Source organism: Prunus mume, linkage group LG1 (genome assembly GCF_029339155.1).
Source record: "Prunus mume cultivar Tortuosa linkage group LG1, ASM2933915v1, whole genome shotgun sequence".
NCBI lineage: Eukaryota > Viridiplantae > Streptophyta > Magnoliopsida > Rosales > Rosaceae > Prunus > Prunus mume.
The window spans coordinates 25,980,581-25,995,881 of NC_142698.1; the positions used below are offsets into that span (position 1 = coordinate 25,980,581).

Genomic DNA, 15,301 nt, shown 5'->3' on the forward strand with positions numbered 1-15,301 from the left:
GTCAAGTGTTTGTAATATAACGGGTTTTTATAGGAATTGGTAGGATGACTAATATGGTTCATAATGATTTGCCTTCGGTCTGTGATTTTTTTTTTTTTTTTCTCTTCAGATTTTAAATCCAAATAGAAGCTATATGTAGAAACCATAGTATAAACGGGCAAACTATTTTATTATAAAAATATCCGCGTACAGCCCCTCGGCTATACTATTTATAAAACATAAAAAAGGAGGACCCGCCTAGAGGGTAGCGTCCATGTCGCCATTTAAATAGTATAGCCGTTAAATTTTTTTTTCAAACACAGTATAGCACGGCTGTAAACTTTTATATTTATACCTGCAACTTTTTTATTTTATTTTTATTTTTTATATTTATAGCAATTTTTCTTCTTAAACAATTTTTTATTTTTTATTTTTTTAGTGAAAGAGAGAGTTGCAAAACTATGCAATCAATACTCAAAAAAATTTGTGCCAAATTATTTGTTTTCATTTTCAAAAAAACTAATTTGTACAAGTTTAAGACCAAAAAAAGCCTTTTCTTTTTGTTTTGAAAAAAACAATCAACGCTCTGCCAGGGAGGCATTTTGAAGAGATTGTTGGGAGGATTTTCCTTAATTATTAGAGATAATATGTTTTCCCCCCATTACAAGAACTATCATATAAATTTGCATTTCACAAGCTGCAAGCACATGCTAGAATTTCTGAACGTTGCTCTCACGAGTCTTCACAAAATTATTACAAATCAAAAAAATTGAAAGAGGTTGTAGAAGGCCCCTTAACAAAGGCTTTGGTTTTTGCCGCTGCAGATTTGGTCAGCTGAAAAATCTGATTATATCAGTCCAAATACCCTGTTCTCTCTAATAAATTTAACAACCTTAAAAGGCAACATTGAAATTTCTCTACCATGATCAAGGATATACCCCAGTGATGTCTTTATATAACCAAGTCTTTACCGCAAAATAACAAAAACATGAGAGTCAGTCAATTAATGTTTGTGTGAAAGAAACTTAAAAAGACCTGCACAAAAACACAAGCCAATTGTTTCAAAGATGTTACGGATTATCAGTGTTATATCTACTACTCAACATTGTCAAGAGGATTAAGAGATAACAGTATAACACATCCATGGTTGCCAGAGGTGGAAGAGCTAATGTTTATTGGGATGGTCAGAAGATTGTTCAATTTTAACTGAGGCAAATTAAGTTCATAATTCTCTTTTTGTCAATGGCAACAATGCAGGATCTACTTTATCTTTACACAATAGTCAATTATCAATTTTGTGTGGGCATCTGCAGAGAAACCCTTCTCCACCATTTGTGTGTTCCATCGTCCTTACTGTCTCATTGTTATATAAACCCTAATAATTACGGTAGTCCAACCATCTGGAAACAACCTTTCTCTTCCATTTCGTAAGCAGCTTTTCTGCTTCACTTGTTCGGCCCCCAATACAGTTTAATCATTATGTTATATGTCCTTATTTGGTTGAACCCTTTTGATAAACCACAAAAGAGTTCCCTTGCAGATCAATTTTTTCACACAAAACCTAATAAAATTTAAATCACAATATCTGCATCCAACTTCTTGCCTTCCATCTCTTTAAACAGTTAATGATTTAAGTAGAAATTTGTTGGTTTTTACACAGGCCATCCAGTAGGGGTGAATAGCTAAGAACATCTGGAAGTTGACCACAAGCTTGCATCTCTGGAACAACTGTTTGCAACCTATTTCCCCTCTTTGCAGAAACTGTCAACAAGAGTGTTATAAGTAACGATTTCTAATTTTCCCGAGGCCTCATGGCATGTATGCTTAATATCCATTTATCAATGATAACAACATAACCATCTCCCTTGCTATTGTTTACAAACTTTCTAGCCTTGCTCATTTCTCCTCGCAAACAGTAACCATCCATAAGATTTAGTAACCGTATCAGTTCAATACCTCTTTGAATCATCATTTCTACCACACCTTCTGCTTCCAAGACCATCCTCTCCTTACAAAGGTGTCTACCAAGATACTTGCACACATGGAAAGATGTTTTTATCACCATTTATTCAACAACCTTGTGTTCTTTCCACTCACCTAATTTGCAAACTCCAGAGGATGTATAGGTAATGACATCTGGAAATACCCTTGCACATCATTTCTGAAAAGGTTTAAGTTTATCCTTACAAAGACTGTTTTGTGTTATAGACAACTAGGTAGGCTCAAGCTTTCCTCCATTGTAAGCAATTTAACCTATTGTTACCTGTCAGCAAAAGCACTTTATTATTGTGCCAAAAGTAACCACATTGGGACAATTACCTCCCCTCATATTTTGTTGAAAATTCCAGCCGCCTCCGCCATTTTTAAGAAGAAAGCCGTTATTGAGTGGTGAAGGTAAGACATCTGGTTCAAGACCAAGTTTGAAGAATTTTCCCAATACAGATAAACTAAACGTTTGGTTTAGATGACTAACAATTTATGGAATCTTAGGGTATAAACTATTCCAATTCTCGACACACCCATTTGGTTAAAATAAACGGCCGAGTAATGTTTCAATTTTGCCTTGACGATTTCTTGAAACGGACAACAGAAGGCAGAGGGCGCATTTGAAGCATTCCAACACATTGAAAGCATCCTCAACATTTGTGATTTTGGGTAAGTCTCTTTTTGGCTGCTCTAGTTGGGTTCGTAGATTTGATCGGTTTCGAAGGTTGAGAATGAAAGAAAGCAAAGTAATTGGTGACGAAAACGAGAAAAGTGCAATTCATACCTCTGCTGCTCCAGCAATAAGAAGAAGAAGAAGTGGCAGTTGTAGTCCGTATCATCATCTTCAGCATCTAGTAAAAGGGCGCTCAAACCTCCCTCCAACCGGTTTCCTCGAGAAAGCCATCCGTGTTAGAATTCCACAAAAACTTTCCTTTTTCTAATTTAGGATGTAAATGATTATCTTATTGGTTAAGGATTTAGGGTTTGTTCCTAGGGCTTTGTATTTTATATTGTGTGAGAGAGGGAAAAAAAAGGGTTTATATTATCTTATTGTTTTAACCCAGCTGAATTTGGGACCATACTATTTTTATTATTGAAAAACCCGCGTTTATAATTTATTAAAAAAAGGACCCGCCTGGCTAGTAGCGCCCTTTCAAAACTAGTATAGCAAAAATCGTTTAGCGCGCAGTAATACGATTTTTAAATAATACAAACTGTAGTATAGTCGGTCGGTTATTATTTTATTATAAAAATATCCCCGTATAGCCGCTCGGTTATACTATTTATAAAACATAAAAAAGAGTGGACCCGCCTGGCGGCTAGCATCCATTTCACCATGTGTTGGCTGTACTACTTTTATTATTATAGCTGCACGACTTTTTTTTGTTAATAAAATTCTCTCTTCTTTTTATTTTTTTTTCTTTCCTTCTTTTTCTTCTTAATCGGTGTTACTATTTGGATTTTTTTTATTTAATTTTTTTTTAAAGTGGAAGAGAGAGTTGCAAAAATATGTCCTTATGTTAGGCCATATTGGCACTCAAAAAAATTTGTGCCCTATTTTTGGATAATTATTTGTTTTCATTTTCAAAAAAACTAATTTGCATTTAGCGGTAAAAGTAAAATGGATTCAAAGTTTAGTTATAATTTTGAAAAAAATCAATTTGATATTTTCACAATTTTCACCAATTTCAACATATCCAAAAACAATAGTTCGTTTCCACAACTTAGCCTCCACCTAATCAACCTCCCCCACCATCAAATTATTGTCACTACAAATCCCAAAAGACCACCATCATACAAGCGAGTCATTGGCGGATACAAGAATGTTTTAAGAGAGAGGCTCAATGCTAGATATTGAAAACCACAGTTTAACCAAACCAAACCGTTGGTATTTACACATACTAAATAAAATATTATTATACTGTTTTTTATATAAAAAAATTGTGGTATAGCACCCGGCTATACTTAATTAAAAGTAGATTATAGATATTAATTAAAAATCATGGCATACCCTCCTAGTTGCATCAGTTTGTACATTATAGATATTAATTTGCAACATATCCAAAGTAGATATTAATCTTCCACTATATGATATTTTAATATAATTTTTATAACATATGTTATTCTTATTCAATAATATGTGAAAATTATTTGTATAATACGTGAATTTTGTGTGTCTTACTGAAAATTTTGTACAAAATGTGTATAAAACATTAGAAATACATACGTATATGTACAATACAAGTATTGTATGTTTGCTTTTTAAAGAAAACATGACACGTGTATAGAACACGAATGTATTGCTGAAAATACGTAACAACATATATATATATATGCATACATATGTAAAAGACTACAGCCGCTCGTCTATACTATTTATTAAGGACAATTTAAATAAAAACAATCAGTAACACTTCCCTGCTATACTATTTTTTTTAAAAAAAAAATTAGGAAAAAAATTCTTGTATAGCCGCACGGCTATATTTTTGATGAACAAAACACAGAGCAGCCCACTGTGAAAATCGTATGGCCGGAAGGCTATATTTTTCAAAAACTCTAAAAACTGAGTATCGCCATGCGGCTATACTATTTTTTAATATAAAAAAGAGGACCCCCCAACCATTACTCGCCACGTGTCAACACATTTCATTTAAAAAATTAAAAACATGGAGTATAGCGGTATGGATGTACTCCTTTTTAAAAATAAAAAATAAAGAAAAACATTTATCGATTAAAGCCACGTGTCAAAAAAAAAGTATAGCCGCCGGCTATACATTTTTTAATAAAAAATCCTGGTATAGCCGCCCGGGTATACTATTTAATTAAAAAATTAATAATAAAAGGACCCTCCTAGTTGCATTTGTTTGTACCTTATATATATTAATTTGCAACATATCAAAAGTAAATATTAATCTTCCACTATATGATATTTTAATATAATTTTTATAACATATTATATTCTTATTCAATAATATGTGAGAATTATTTGTATAATACGTGAATTTTGTGTGTCTTACTGAAAATTTTATACAAATTACTTGTATAAAACATTAGAAATACATATGTACATGTACAATACGACTATTGTATATTTTCTTTTTAAAGAAAACGTGAGACGTGTATAGAATACGAATGTATTGTTGAAAAATATGTACCAATATACATATACATACATATTGAAAAGACTATAACTGCTCTTCTATACTATTTATTGAAGACAATTTCTATATATAAAAAAAACCAATAACGCTTCCCTGCTATTCTATTTTTAAAAAAAAAAATTAGAAAAGAATCAAGTTTTCTAAAGAAAAAACAGAGGAGCCCACTGTGTGAAAATCGTATAGCCGAACGGCTATACTATTTTTTAAAAATTTAAAAACTGACTATAGCCGCACGGCTATACGGTTTTTAATATAAAAAAAAGACCCCCAACCATTACGTGCCACGTTGTCAACGTCTGTTAAAAAAAATTAACACATGGTGTATATCGGTGCGGCTAGACTCCGTTTTTTTTAATAAAATAAAGAAGAACCTTTATCTATTAAAACCACATGTCAAAAACTTGTATAGCCGCCCGGGTATACCGTTTTTAATAAAAATATCTTGGTATAGCCGCATGGGTTTACTATTTAATTAAAAAAAATTAATAATAAAAAAGGACCCTTCTAGTTGCATTTGTTTGTACCTTATAGATATTAATTTGCATCATATCCAAAGTAGAAATTAATCTTCCACTATATGATATTTTAATATAATTTTTGTAACATATGTTATTCTTATTCAATAATATGTGAGAATTATTTGTATAATACGTGAATTTTGTGTGTCTTACTAAAACTTTTGTACAAAATATTTGTATAAAACATTAGAAATACGTATGTACATGTACAATATGACTATTGTATGTTTTCTTTTTAAAGAAAACGTAAGACGTGTATAGAACACGAATGTATTGTTAAAAATACGTACCAACATATATATACATACATATTGAAAAGACTATAGCCGCTCGCCTATACTATTTATTAAAGATAATTTATAAATAAATAAAAAACCAATAACGCTTCCCTGCTATTCTATTTTATTTTATTTTTTAAAAAAGAAAAAAATCACGTATAGCCGTACGGCTATACGATCTTCTAAAGAAAAAACAGAGCATCCCACTGTGTGAAAATAGTATGGCCGGTCGGCTATACGTTGTTTAAATAAAAACTGAGTATAGCCGTTCGGCTATACTAGTTTTTAATATAAAAAAGAGGACCCCCAACCATAAGGCGGCACGTGACAACACATGTCTTTTTAAAAAAAATTAACACATGGAGTATAGCCGTGCGGCTGTACGCCTTTTTTGCCCTTTTTTCTAACAAAATAAAGAAGAACCTCTATCCATCAAGTCTCCAAAAAGACAAGAGCTCTTTGATAGACCAAGAGTACAAGACTAGTTTTTTGGGGTAAAAAAGTGCAAGGCTAGTAATAGCAAGCTTCTGTCTTAAGGGCATTGGCCTCCCATGAAACACCAAAAAGGAAAAAGTTCCTCAAAAGTGAGAACAAAACAATCCCACCCTTCGCGTTAAATTTAAAATCGAGGATAAATTGTGCTTTAAAAAAAATAAAATAAAAAAAATAGTAGATTCTTCTTTATCTGCGCTTCTCTTCCACTCACTTTCGTAGGAAACCATTTTCAGTCGATTATCGAGATCGAAACGAATCAAACAGCAAAAGCAAGCAATTCTGGTTGAATATCTATAATTCCCTGGTCAAAATTATCACATGATATGCGTGTCAAGCTACTGTTAGAATTTCAATTAACTTTACAAAAACAAATCAAAGCAAAATTTAAGAATTCTAATTTCAAAACCCACACGGTTATTCCAGTCGCTAGGATGGGAGAAAATCAATGGTATTCTATATTGGATATGAACTCCAACCATGCAAAGATAGAACCTGATTCATGCTCCAATGATCAACGAAAAAGTGCTTGAGAAGAATTCAACCACTCATACCATTGCAATCTAGCCAACAGAGGGGAAATTCACAATCAAACAGCAACTCACTCACTCTTACCTAAAAATACATTCAGTATTTAACAGTCACCCCGCTGTCTTTAGCGAATAGACTGTCAAAAAGCAGGCATATCTGGAACTCCCCCCAGGACTATGAAGCCCGAAGGCAACGCATATCTCTGAACATCATCATTGTGACTCCTGTTACCCAATTCTACATGTAGAACCGGTCAGTTGTTTAGTCCACACAATTTCTCTAAACACATAATGTCAGGATCGATGCCAAATAAACATGGAAACTATCATTTTCTGGGGCAGGATATTAGAGAAAGCTACCATAAAATAGCCGGAAATCTAACCAGCTAAATCAACTGCACCAAACACAAAGGACAAAACTTAAATAGTTAACAAGACTTCAATGCCAAGGAAAACAGAGATATCTACCTCATGTGAAGTACGCCACTTTACATGCAGTAGAACCAAACACAATGCAGCAGTGTGGGATTTCTTTAAGGCTCAATCCTTTCACACCTTGCAGCCAGTTTTGTCTTTGCGTGTGGAGAAACAGAGAGATAAGCTTCCCAATTCCATACCCCAACTTGTTGAATGTATAAAAAGGGATTGAAGAAGCTAACGGTCCAAAAGTGGGAGTTCAGTTAAAGCACTGAAACTGTCCATTAACCCACATATTTCATACCCATGTTCAAATAAACATAATAAGATCCCAAACTCCATAAGCAAGATTCTATAAGTTCTTTCTACGCTTAATTTCTCTCTCTAGAAAGTAGGACTTCGATAGAAATACACAAAATAGATGAGGTTGTCAAATCACCAAGCCCCCTAATGGGCCACAGAAGATGTAATAAAGCCAACACTAAAACACAACTGCTTGCGTTTTACTCTTGCATTGCTTCTGCATGGTACTTCTCCAGCTCGGCATCAAGATCTTCAGCAGATACCTTTTCACCACCACGGCCTCTTCCACCTCCATTACCACTTCCACGTCCACGGCCCCCCCTTCTAGGACCACGGCCACCCCCGCCACGTATACGTCCAAATGCACCACCCCTACTCTGTCCACTGCTTAACAACCACAAAAAATACAAAATTTAGGACTCTGATTAATTAATATGTAGCACAGATTAGATAATGAGTATGCCACATCCAACAACAATACAGGTTCAGTCTTCCTGACTGCTACATCTCATGCCTCATACACATGTATGAGGCACAACAAAACATCAGCTATGTTTGCAGCAGTAACTGAGTTATGAAGCAACACCAGTTTCAGCCTCATACATGTACAAGTATCAACAAGTAAATGTAAGCCAGCATAGAGTTATGTAAAGAGCACAGACAACCTTCCATGACTTTCAGCCCCCTCGATAATAATAATATTAAAATCTTATTGATTCTAGCTTCATCCACTATAATAAGAGACTACAAGCGAAAATATAATCAAGACTGTGAGTCTAGGTTTTCCCATTACAATAAAAGCATAGAAACTCTAAGGTTGCTTCAGTATAGACCATAAAATAGCTCCTAATAGACCCAACCCAATCATGCAAGGTCCCAATAGGCCCAACATCATCCAGCATATGCCAAATCAATGCTTGGGCCTTAGTACTCTCGTATCCCTGTCAATTCTTGGCTAGAAAGATTAGTTATTACCAAAGGAAAAAAAACCATTGTTGAAGCCAAGATGTAGAAAGTAAGCTGTTACGGAATCTTAAGATCAGAAACAGGACTTGTCATTGTAAAAACCAAAGATATAATGCCTCAAATCAGAGGCATTCATCTCTGGATACAAGAGCTTCTCGTAGCAATCAAAATTTAAAGAACCCCTTAATCCAGTCAGGCATTTAACAGAAAATTCCTTGTCAGATCACAGGTTATTTGACAACTACCATCCACGATATCATTATATAAATATATGTGTGTGTGTATATATATATATATGAATTCTTCTAGAGACATTATTTCACGCTCTAGAAAACATAGTAAAGTAGTCCACATAATGATTTGCAGACACAGAAGACTTGTGACATTGTCACAACATTCCGCATAAAAAACACATAACTCATAGAAATTCAGAAGAAAGGGAAACATGGATAAGCACACAGACCATGGAAAGAAAATTCTAAACCAAAAAGTAGAATACAAAGACATACCCCCTAGGAACTCCATTCGAATTTCCAAAGTTGCCATTAGCAGCAGGGGGCAAAGTAGGAGGTCCGCCAGGTGTCGAAATGTTCGTTCCTACAATCTCTATCTTCATTGGTTTCCCATCAAGCTGAACATTGTTGTATCTTTTAACCGCGGCAACAGCATCTGGTCGTCGTGAGAAGACTACTTCTGCCGTTCCCTAAGAAAAATAATTTTTTTTCTAAACTACAGCAGAACACAAAGAATTCTCCAGAAGGACCAATTTATGCGAAACTTGACAAGATACCTTCGATCTCCCACTTCGGTCATAATGTACTCCATATCGCTTCAGGTCACCAACCTCTGAAAACAGTTCCTGCACATAGTGAGTTGACTTTAGAAAATTCAAAATTGTAAAATGCAATATTTCTGAACTGCTCATATTTCCCAAAAAGTCCAGGGCCAATAAAAAAAATTACTCATACTCCAATTGAATCAATTAAATTTGTAAACAAAAACCCAATCAAATTACAATATAAGATTAAATAAAAACATCTCAATACAACAGAACAAAAAGGAACTAATGTAATAGTGAAAAAAAAATCACTTTGGATACATGTATTCAAAGGAAAGATTTGGGTTTGACTTCTTAGTTCAAATTGTTTGCCTCAAATGTTGAACGAAGGCATAAAAAGGGAGTTTCAAGATTGTTGCAAGTATTTGATTTGGTTAGCATAAAAGATTTAATGTTTATAAAGTCTGATGAAAAATTTAGAACAAGAATCCAAATCCAAACCCTTAGTTTCAAAAGCAATCCAGAGTCTACGAAAAAAGGAAACCCAATTATGCTAAATCACAAATCATCGAAAGAAATCACCTTGTTAGAAAACAGATCCAGCTATAAATTAGAATTGTGAGATAGCTAAATTACAGAAGCTTAAAAAGTACAAAGCTTTAAGTTATTTCAATATAGAAAAGAGAAAATTACCTTAATGTCCTCGTTGGAAACGCCATAATCGAGATTGGAGATGTAGAGCTTGGTTCCAGTTTCAATGGCCGAGGCTCTTCCAGCTTGAGCCGGGAACGCCGCCGCCCCCTGATCCGCATACAGGTCGTGTTGCCACGCGGTCTCCGGCGCCTAAATCCCCAAAATTTATTATTAGTTTAATTCAACTTCAACTTGAGAAGATAGATCAGAGCCAAAGCCAGAGAGATTTGCTTCTACCTTGGCCGCCGCATACGGCGTCGTGCGATTGGCGGCGCGATTGGGCAACCGGCGGGCGGGTCCGGGTCCTGAGGCCCGGCCACGGCCTCGAGCGTTGCCCGATCCGGATTTCTTGCTGGTCTTGATGAGGTCGTCGAGGGACATGTTTAGAGGGTCCTGCATCTTGTTTGACTAGAGAGAGAAACGAAACCCTAGGAGAGAGAAAGAGGGTTAGGGTTTTCAAGCGGAGGTGGATAGAAATGTTGAAAGTTTAGAAGTTTCAAAGGGTAGGGTACGCGAGTGAGAGAGAGACCAAAGGCGATGAGAGAGAAGTAAGAGAGAGAAAACAGTGTTTGGAGGCTGTGCGGTTTATATTCCGGGTGTTTAAAATTAAATAGTTTATTAATTAAAACGCACAGTCAGGGCGTCCAGGTGTCGTGGTGTAGTTGGTTATCACGTCAGTCTAACACACTGAAGGTCTCCGGTTCGAGTCCGGGCGACGCCATCTGTTTTAAGTTTTTTTTTTCTTTTCTCAAATTTTCCACTATTCATCTGTGTTACAGTTTTTTAGGCACCTCAACTACTTGCTTGGTTTTGTCTTCTTCACTCTTTGGCTTTTAGGTTACAATTGTTTTCCAAAACGAATAAAAATAGTGGTGATTTTCCCACTCCAATTTTATCCACTTACACTATATTTTATGATTTAAAAAAGGAGTGTAAGTGGATAAAATTGGAGTGAAATCATTACCCTAAAAATATACTCCAAAAAGCTGCATTAGAAATTGAATATAGATCCCCTCTTCCAATATCGCTTATATATTTGATAAAAATTTGAATATATATTTGGTTTGACGAGAAAATATAAAAGCACTTTCAAATAACCAAAAACATTTATAACTTCGTTCTTCAATAGAAAAATTTATAAGTTATGTTAAAGTATTCCCGAACCACAATTAGTTTAAAGTTAGACATGAGAAAACTTTTCATCCAACCTTTATATACATTTTATTAGAACAAGTTAAAATTGTAAGCCACAGATTCCTTGTGGCCTATAAGCATTAAAATAGTAATAAAATAAAAATTAACGTTGAGATTAATCATCAATTTCATGAAATGGTAAATTGAGACAGGCATTAAAACTCCATGTCAGGCTCTCACTCAAAGGCCGACCCATTTCTTAATAAACTTAAAACAACACTCAACTTTTGTATTTTATAGTTTTACCCCCTCAGCAACATTTCTCTTTCCCTCCAACAAATGAAATAATTTTCTTTTTTATTTTCTTTTTCAATGAGAAGCATATCACTTCCAGCCCTGAAGCTTTTCTTCTTTCTTCTCTCTCTTTCCCCTTTCGTTTTTCTCCTTGCCCTCTATATCTAAAGACCATGAAACTCTAAGACGACAAAAACTCTTCCGAAGTAGGTTGTGTGTTGTATTTTTGGCCCACACAGAGAAAAAAATTATTGATCTGCTATTGCTCTCACTTAATCTTTTATACATCGTGTTCATGTGCTCAATGGCACCATACATTTACTTGGTTGAGATTGACAATTATAACAAAATACGGTATTTTGGGACTCTTTTTTTGGGGTTGTTGAAATAGTGTAATGTCATTTAGCTATCCAAGGTTACATTCTTAATGGGACAAACGTTGCCTCATCAAAATTTTGTCTAAGAAAACCTAGTGAGAAAAACTTTAGACAAAAGAAAAAAAGTATCGCACAAGCCATAAAAGGCTACAAACTAAAAACTAAAAACAAAACCAAAATATCAGTATGAACTTGAAGAGACACTTTGTTATTTTGGGACATTTTGTTAAGATTAGCACTCTTTTTTCCATATATACCAAAGTGGACAATCAGTCTCAAAAAGAGCAAAACAAGACAAAGTCAATTTTTCTTGTGTTTCTTAAAAGGTCGGATGTCACTTGACTTGGACTTCAGAGCCTTCAGTGAGATACATCTCATCTTTCCTCTTGCTTCTTTGTGGACTGCATTTGCATTCGTCATCTCCACATCCACTTCCGAGGTGGTGGTGTCTTTGGTAACACTCACTGTTGGTGGTGTAAGAAACGACAACTAGTGAGGGAGTAGGGGGAGTAGGACTAGCCGTGGTATGAGAAACAGCAGCTGGCGGGGGAGTCACGGCAACCACTAGAAGGTTGCCACTGCCGGTGGTGGGAGAACTGCCATCAACGTCGGGAAAGGACACACGATACCCAAGTGAATTGAGTTTCTTGATCACGCTCCCAAAATCATTTTCGACAGTCTTATACGTTAGTAGTGTATCTGTATCATTTGGATAGCCACCGACCTCAGCCTTCTTCAACACACTCATCCGGGTCCATTTTGATGTCGAACAATTCACGAGCTTCATTCATGAGTTGTTTTCCCTTGTCATTCATGATGTGTACATGTGTCAAATGAATTCAAACAACCAAAAATTGAAAACAGAACATACACACACACAGATATATTAAAACTACAATTCTTACACTCCTAGTTCATTAGGCACAGATAAGTGGAGTTTAATTAATTCCCATCACAATAATAAGTCTATAATCTCAAGCTAAGGTTAATCTATTTATCTCTACAATTAAGGCTGAAGCATAAATCATCCTTAATAGATAACACTTATAGACTCACAGAAAATAAACTCTCATATGTCAACAACCATATGAGAGTTTGGATCATGAGATACAAATCAAATTCAATTCTTATTTTAGGTCATGAAAATGAATGAATGCATACATTATTTTGGAGAAAATTTTTCTTGAATATATAAATAATTTTTTTTGTTGGAGGGAAACGATATATTGAAAAGGTGGATAAGGCATCCATAGCCAAACAGACAAAACACAGAAACAGCTCTTAAAAAGCCAAAAGAAAGAAAAAGAAAAGAAGGGAAAATAGGCGATGTGAAGGAGGGACACAACCTCAGTTCACAGCCACCACCAAATCCAGCCTAATGACATAAGGGGAATAATCCTTAACAACTAAAGTAACTGAAGCCCAAAAAGCAGCCCAAAATCTAGCCACACAAATAACAACAACAAAAATCCTCCAAACAAACTAAATCTAAAGCAAAATCATCAACCAGTCCAATCAAAAGCAACAATCAAAGGCTGAGATAATCCTACAATACCTTAGTTCTCGGCGTCGATTTCACATCTATGGTTGAAAGCAGGTCTTCTGAGCGTCTGAATCTGCAAAGGCCAATAAAGGATTGAGATTTTGGAAAGCAAAGACCAGGAAAAGGAGGAGGTGGGACGATTTGCAAAGGCAAATTGTTTGTGATTGCTTTTAAAAATGTGAATTTTCTTTTTTTGTAAAGAAATGTTTAAAATGTGTTTAGATAACCAAAATAGCTTCTGACATCAATTGACCCAAAAAAAAAAAAAAAATTGTAAAAGTCCTACTAAGGCCCCGTTTAGGATTGCTTTTTTTCACCCAAAACCTGCTTCACTTTAAAGTTAAGCAGTTTAAGGTGTTTGGTAAAAATAAAATATCCCGATTATTTTAAAAGCAGTGGCCTTTTAACAACAGCTTTTAAAAGCATGCTCTTGATTGCTTTTCAAAGATGTTTTTAAAAGAAGCAGAGATGAATTTTTAGTGAATTTTTTTAATTCCCAAAATATCATCATTCATTTTAAAAAATGACATCACCTCCACTTCCACATCCAACTCCACTATTTGCACCACCACATTCACTACCACCACCACCACCACCACCACTACCACCACAACCATCTCCTCCTCCAAAATCTCCACATCCACAACCAACACCACAACAATCACCATGCTGCCACTACCACCACCACCTCCATAATCGCCATCCCCACTACCATTACCACCACTACCACAACTACCAACTCCACCTTCATCACCACCACTACCTCCACTCCATCACTACCACTACCTTCACTCCATCACTACCACTACCACCACATGATTAGTACATAACACTTACATCATGTCTATTTTAGTCATTATTTACAGTTACAGCAATTTTATATTAAAATTTACCAAACGGTTTTGATACTGTTTTTTGTATTAAGAGCACTTTAAAAATATTGTTTACAAAACATGGAGCTGCTTTATTTTACAGCTAATTATTTTTAAAACACAGCATAATCAACTTTTTTTAAAAGTGACAGTCATTCCAAACTAGGTTTAAAGTATTCCAATAATTTGGAATTAGACATGGTGATAATTTTTCATCCGACTTTTATATAGTTGATTGGCATAAGATATTCCTTTATCAGATAAATATAATCATTAGGTAGACTGTATTTCACAAGATAAGTATTGGCTGCACATTTTATGTGACATAAGTCCATTCATAAAATAACTCATCCTGCAAGTGCATTTCTGATGCTTGGCCAATAGTTGAAATATAAATATATCAGAAATGAAATAAAAGGAATTCACTTGTTTATGTTTTATTCAACAAATCCACTTCTCATTAATAAGTGAAATGATTTTATCCGGGGACATGTCATGTCCATGGGAAAGCTGATTGAGTTGATATGACATAAAAAAAGATTGGAACAAAAACAAGAAATCATCAATTGTAAAAAACAATACAAATATATAAGGGCCCAACCGGGTTCGAACCGGTGACCTCTTGATCTGCAGTCAAATGCTCTACCACTGAGCTATGGACCCATATGCTTACCAAGTTTCCTCGTGTCAGATATTTATTTGAAATTTCTTTTCTTTTTTGGGGCGTATATAGCCCTTTAATTGGGCCTGAATAGTTTTACTTATTATTAGGCCTACCCATAGTGACACAGAAAAATAAACGTATCCTGTTTTGGTTGGTTGGCATTTTTTCTCAAAAAAAATTACTGATTTTTATATTCCTGTTTTTTGTTTTTTTTTTTTTTTTGTCATTCGCTAGGGAGGGAGATGAGAGTATTATATTGAATTGCCTCAAGATTGTCTCCTACTTGAATCGAACTTTGGTGCACTTGCAAGGGAGG

General features: G+C 34.9%; 1 protein-coding gene, 1 long non-coding RNA gene, 2 other non-coding genes and 1 pseudogene across 4 annotated transcripts; 1 reads left to right on the top strand and 4 right to left on the bottom strand.

The window, feature by feature from the left end:
• Positions 1–1,144: 1,144 nt before the first annotated feature.
• LOC103324003 (uncharacterized) lies at positions 1,145–2,816 on the bottom strand (annotated as a pseudogene).
• Positions 2,817–7,599: 4,783 nt separating this feature from the next.
• LOC103322991 (RNA-binding (RRM/RBD/RNP motifs) family protein) lies at positions 7,600–10,678 on the bottom strand. Its single transcript, XM_008224951.3, has 5 exons — positions 10,339–10,678; positions 10,102–10,251; positions 9,421–9,489; positions 9,140–9,333; positions 7,600–8,048 (listed from the first exon to the last, which is right to left on the bottom strand). Exons 1-5 carry the CDS (start codon positions 10,498–10,500, stop codon positions 7,865–7,867), a joined length of 759 nt encoding a protein of 252 aa, XP_008223173.1. The 5' UTR covers positions 10,501–10,678; the 3' UTR covers positions 7,600–7,864.
• A 70-nt stretch (positions 10,679–10,748) lies between these two features.
• Positions 10,749–10,822, top strand: TRNAV-AAC (transfer RNA valine (anticodon AAC)). Its single transcript has one exon. It is a non-coding gene; the product is annotated as a tRNA-Val (tRNA).
• Positions 10,823–12,087: 1,265 nt separating this feature from the next.
• On the bottom strand, positions 12,088–14,494 carry LOC148921446 (uncharacterized). The gene is made up of 2 exons (XR_016124251.1): positions 13,462–14,494; positions 12,088–12,709 (listed from the first exon to the last, which is right to left on the bottom strand). It is a non-coding gene; the product is annotated as an uncharacterized LOC148921446 (long non-coding RNA).
• Positions 14,495–14,912: 418 nt separating this feature from the next.
• On the bottom strand, positions 14,913–14,984 carry TRNAC-GCA (transfer RNA cysteine (anticodon GCA)). Its single transcript has one exon. It is a non-coding gene; the product is annotated as a tRNA-Cys (tRNA).
• Between the last annotated feature and the right edge of the window lie 317 nt (positions 14,985–15,301).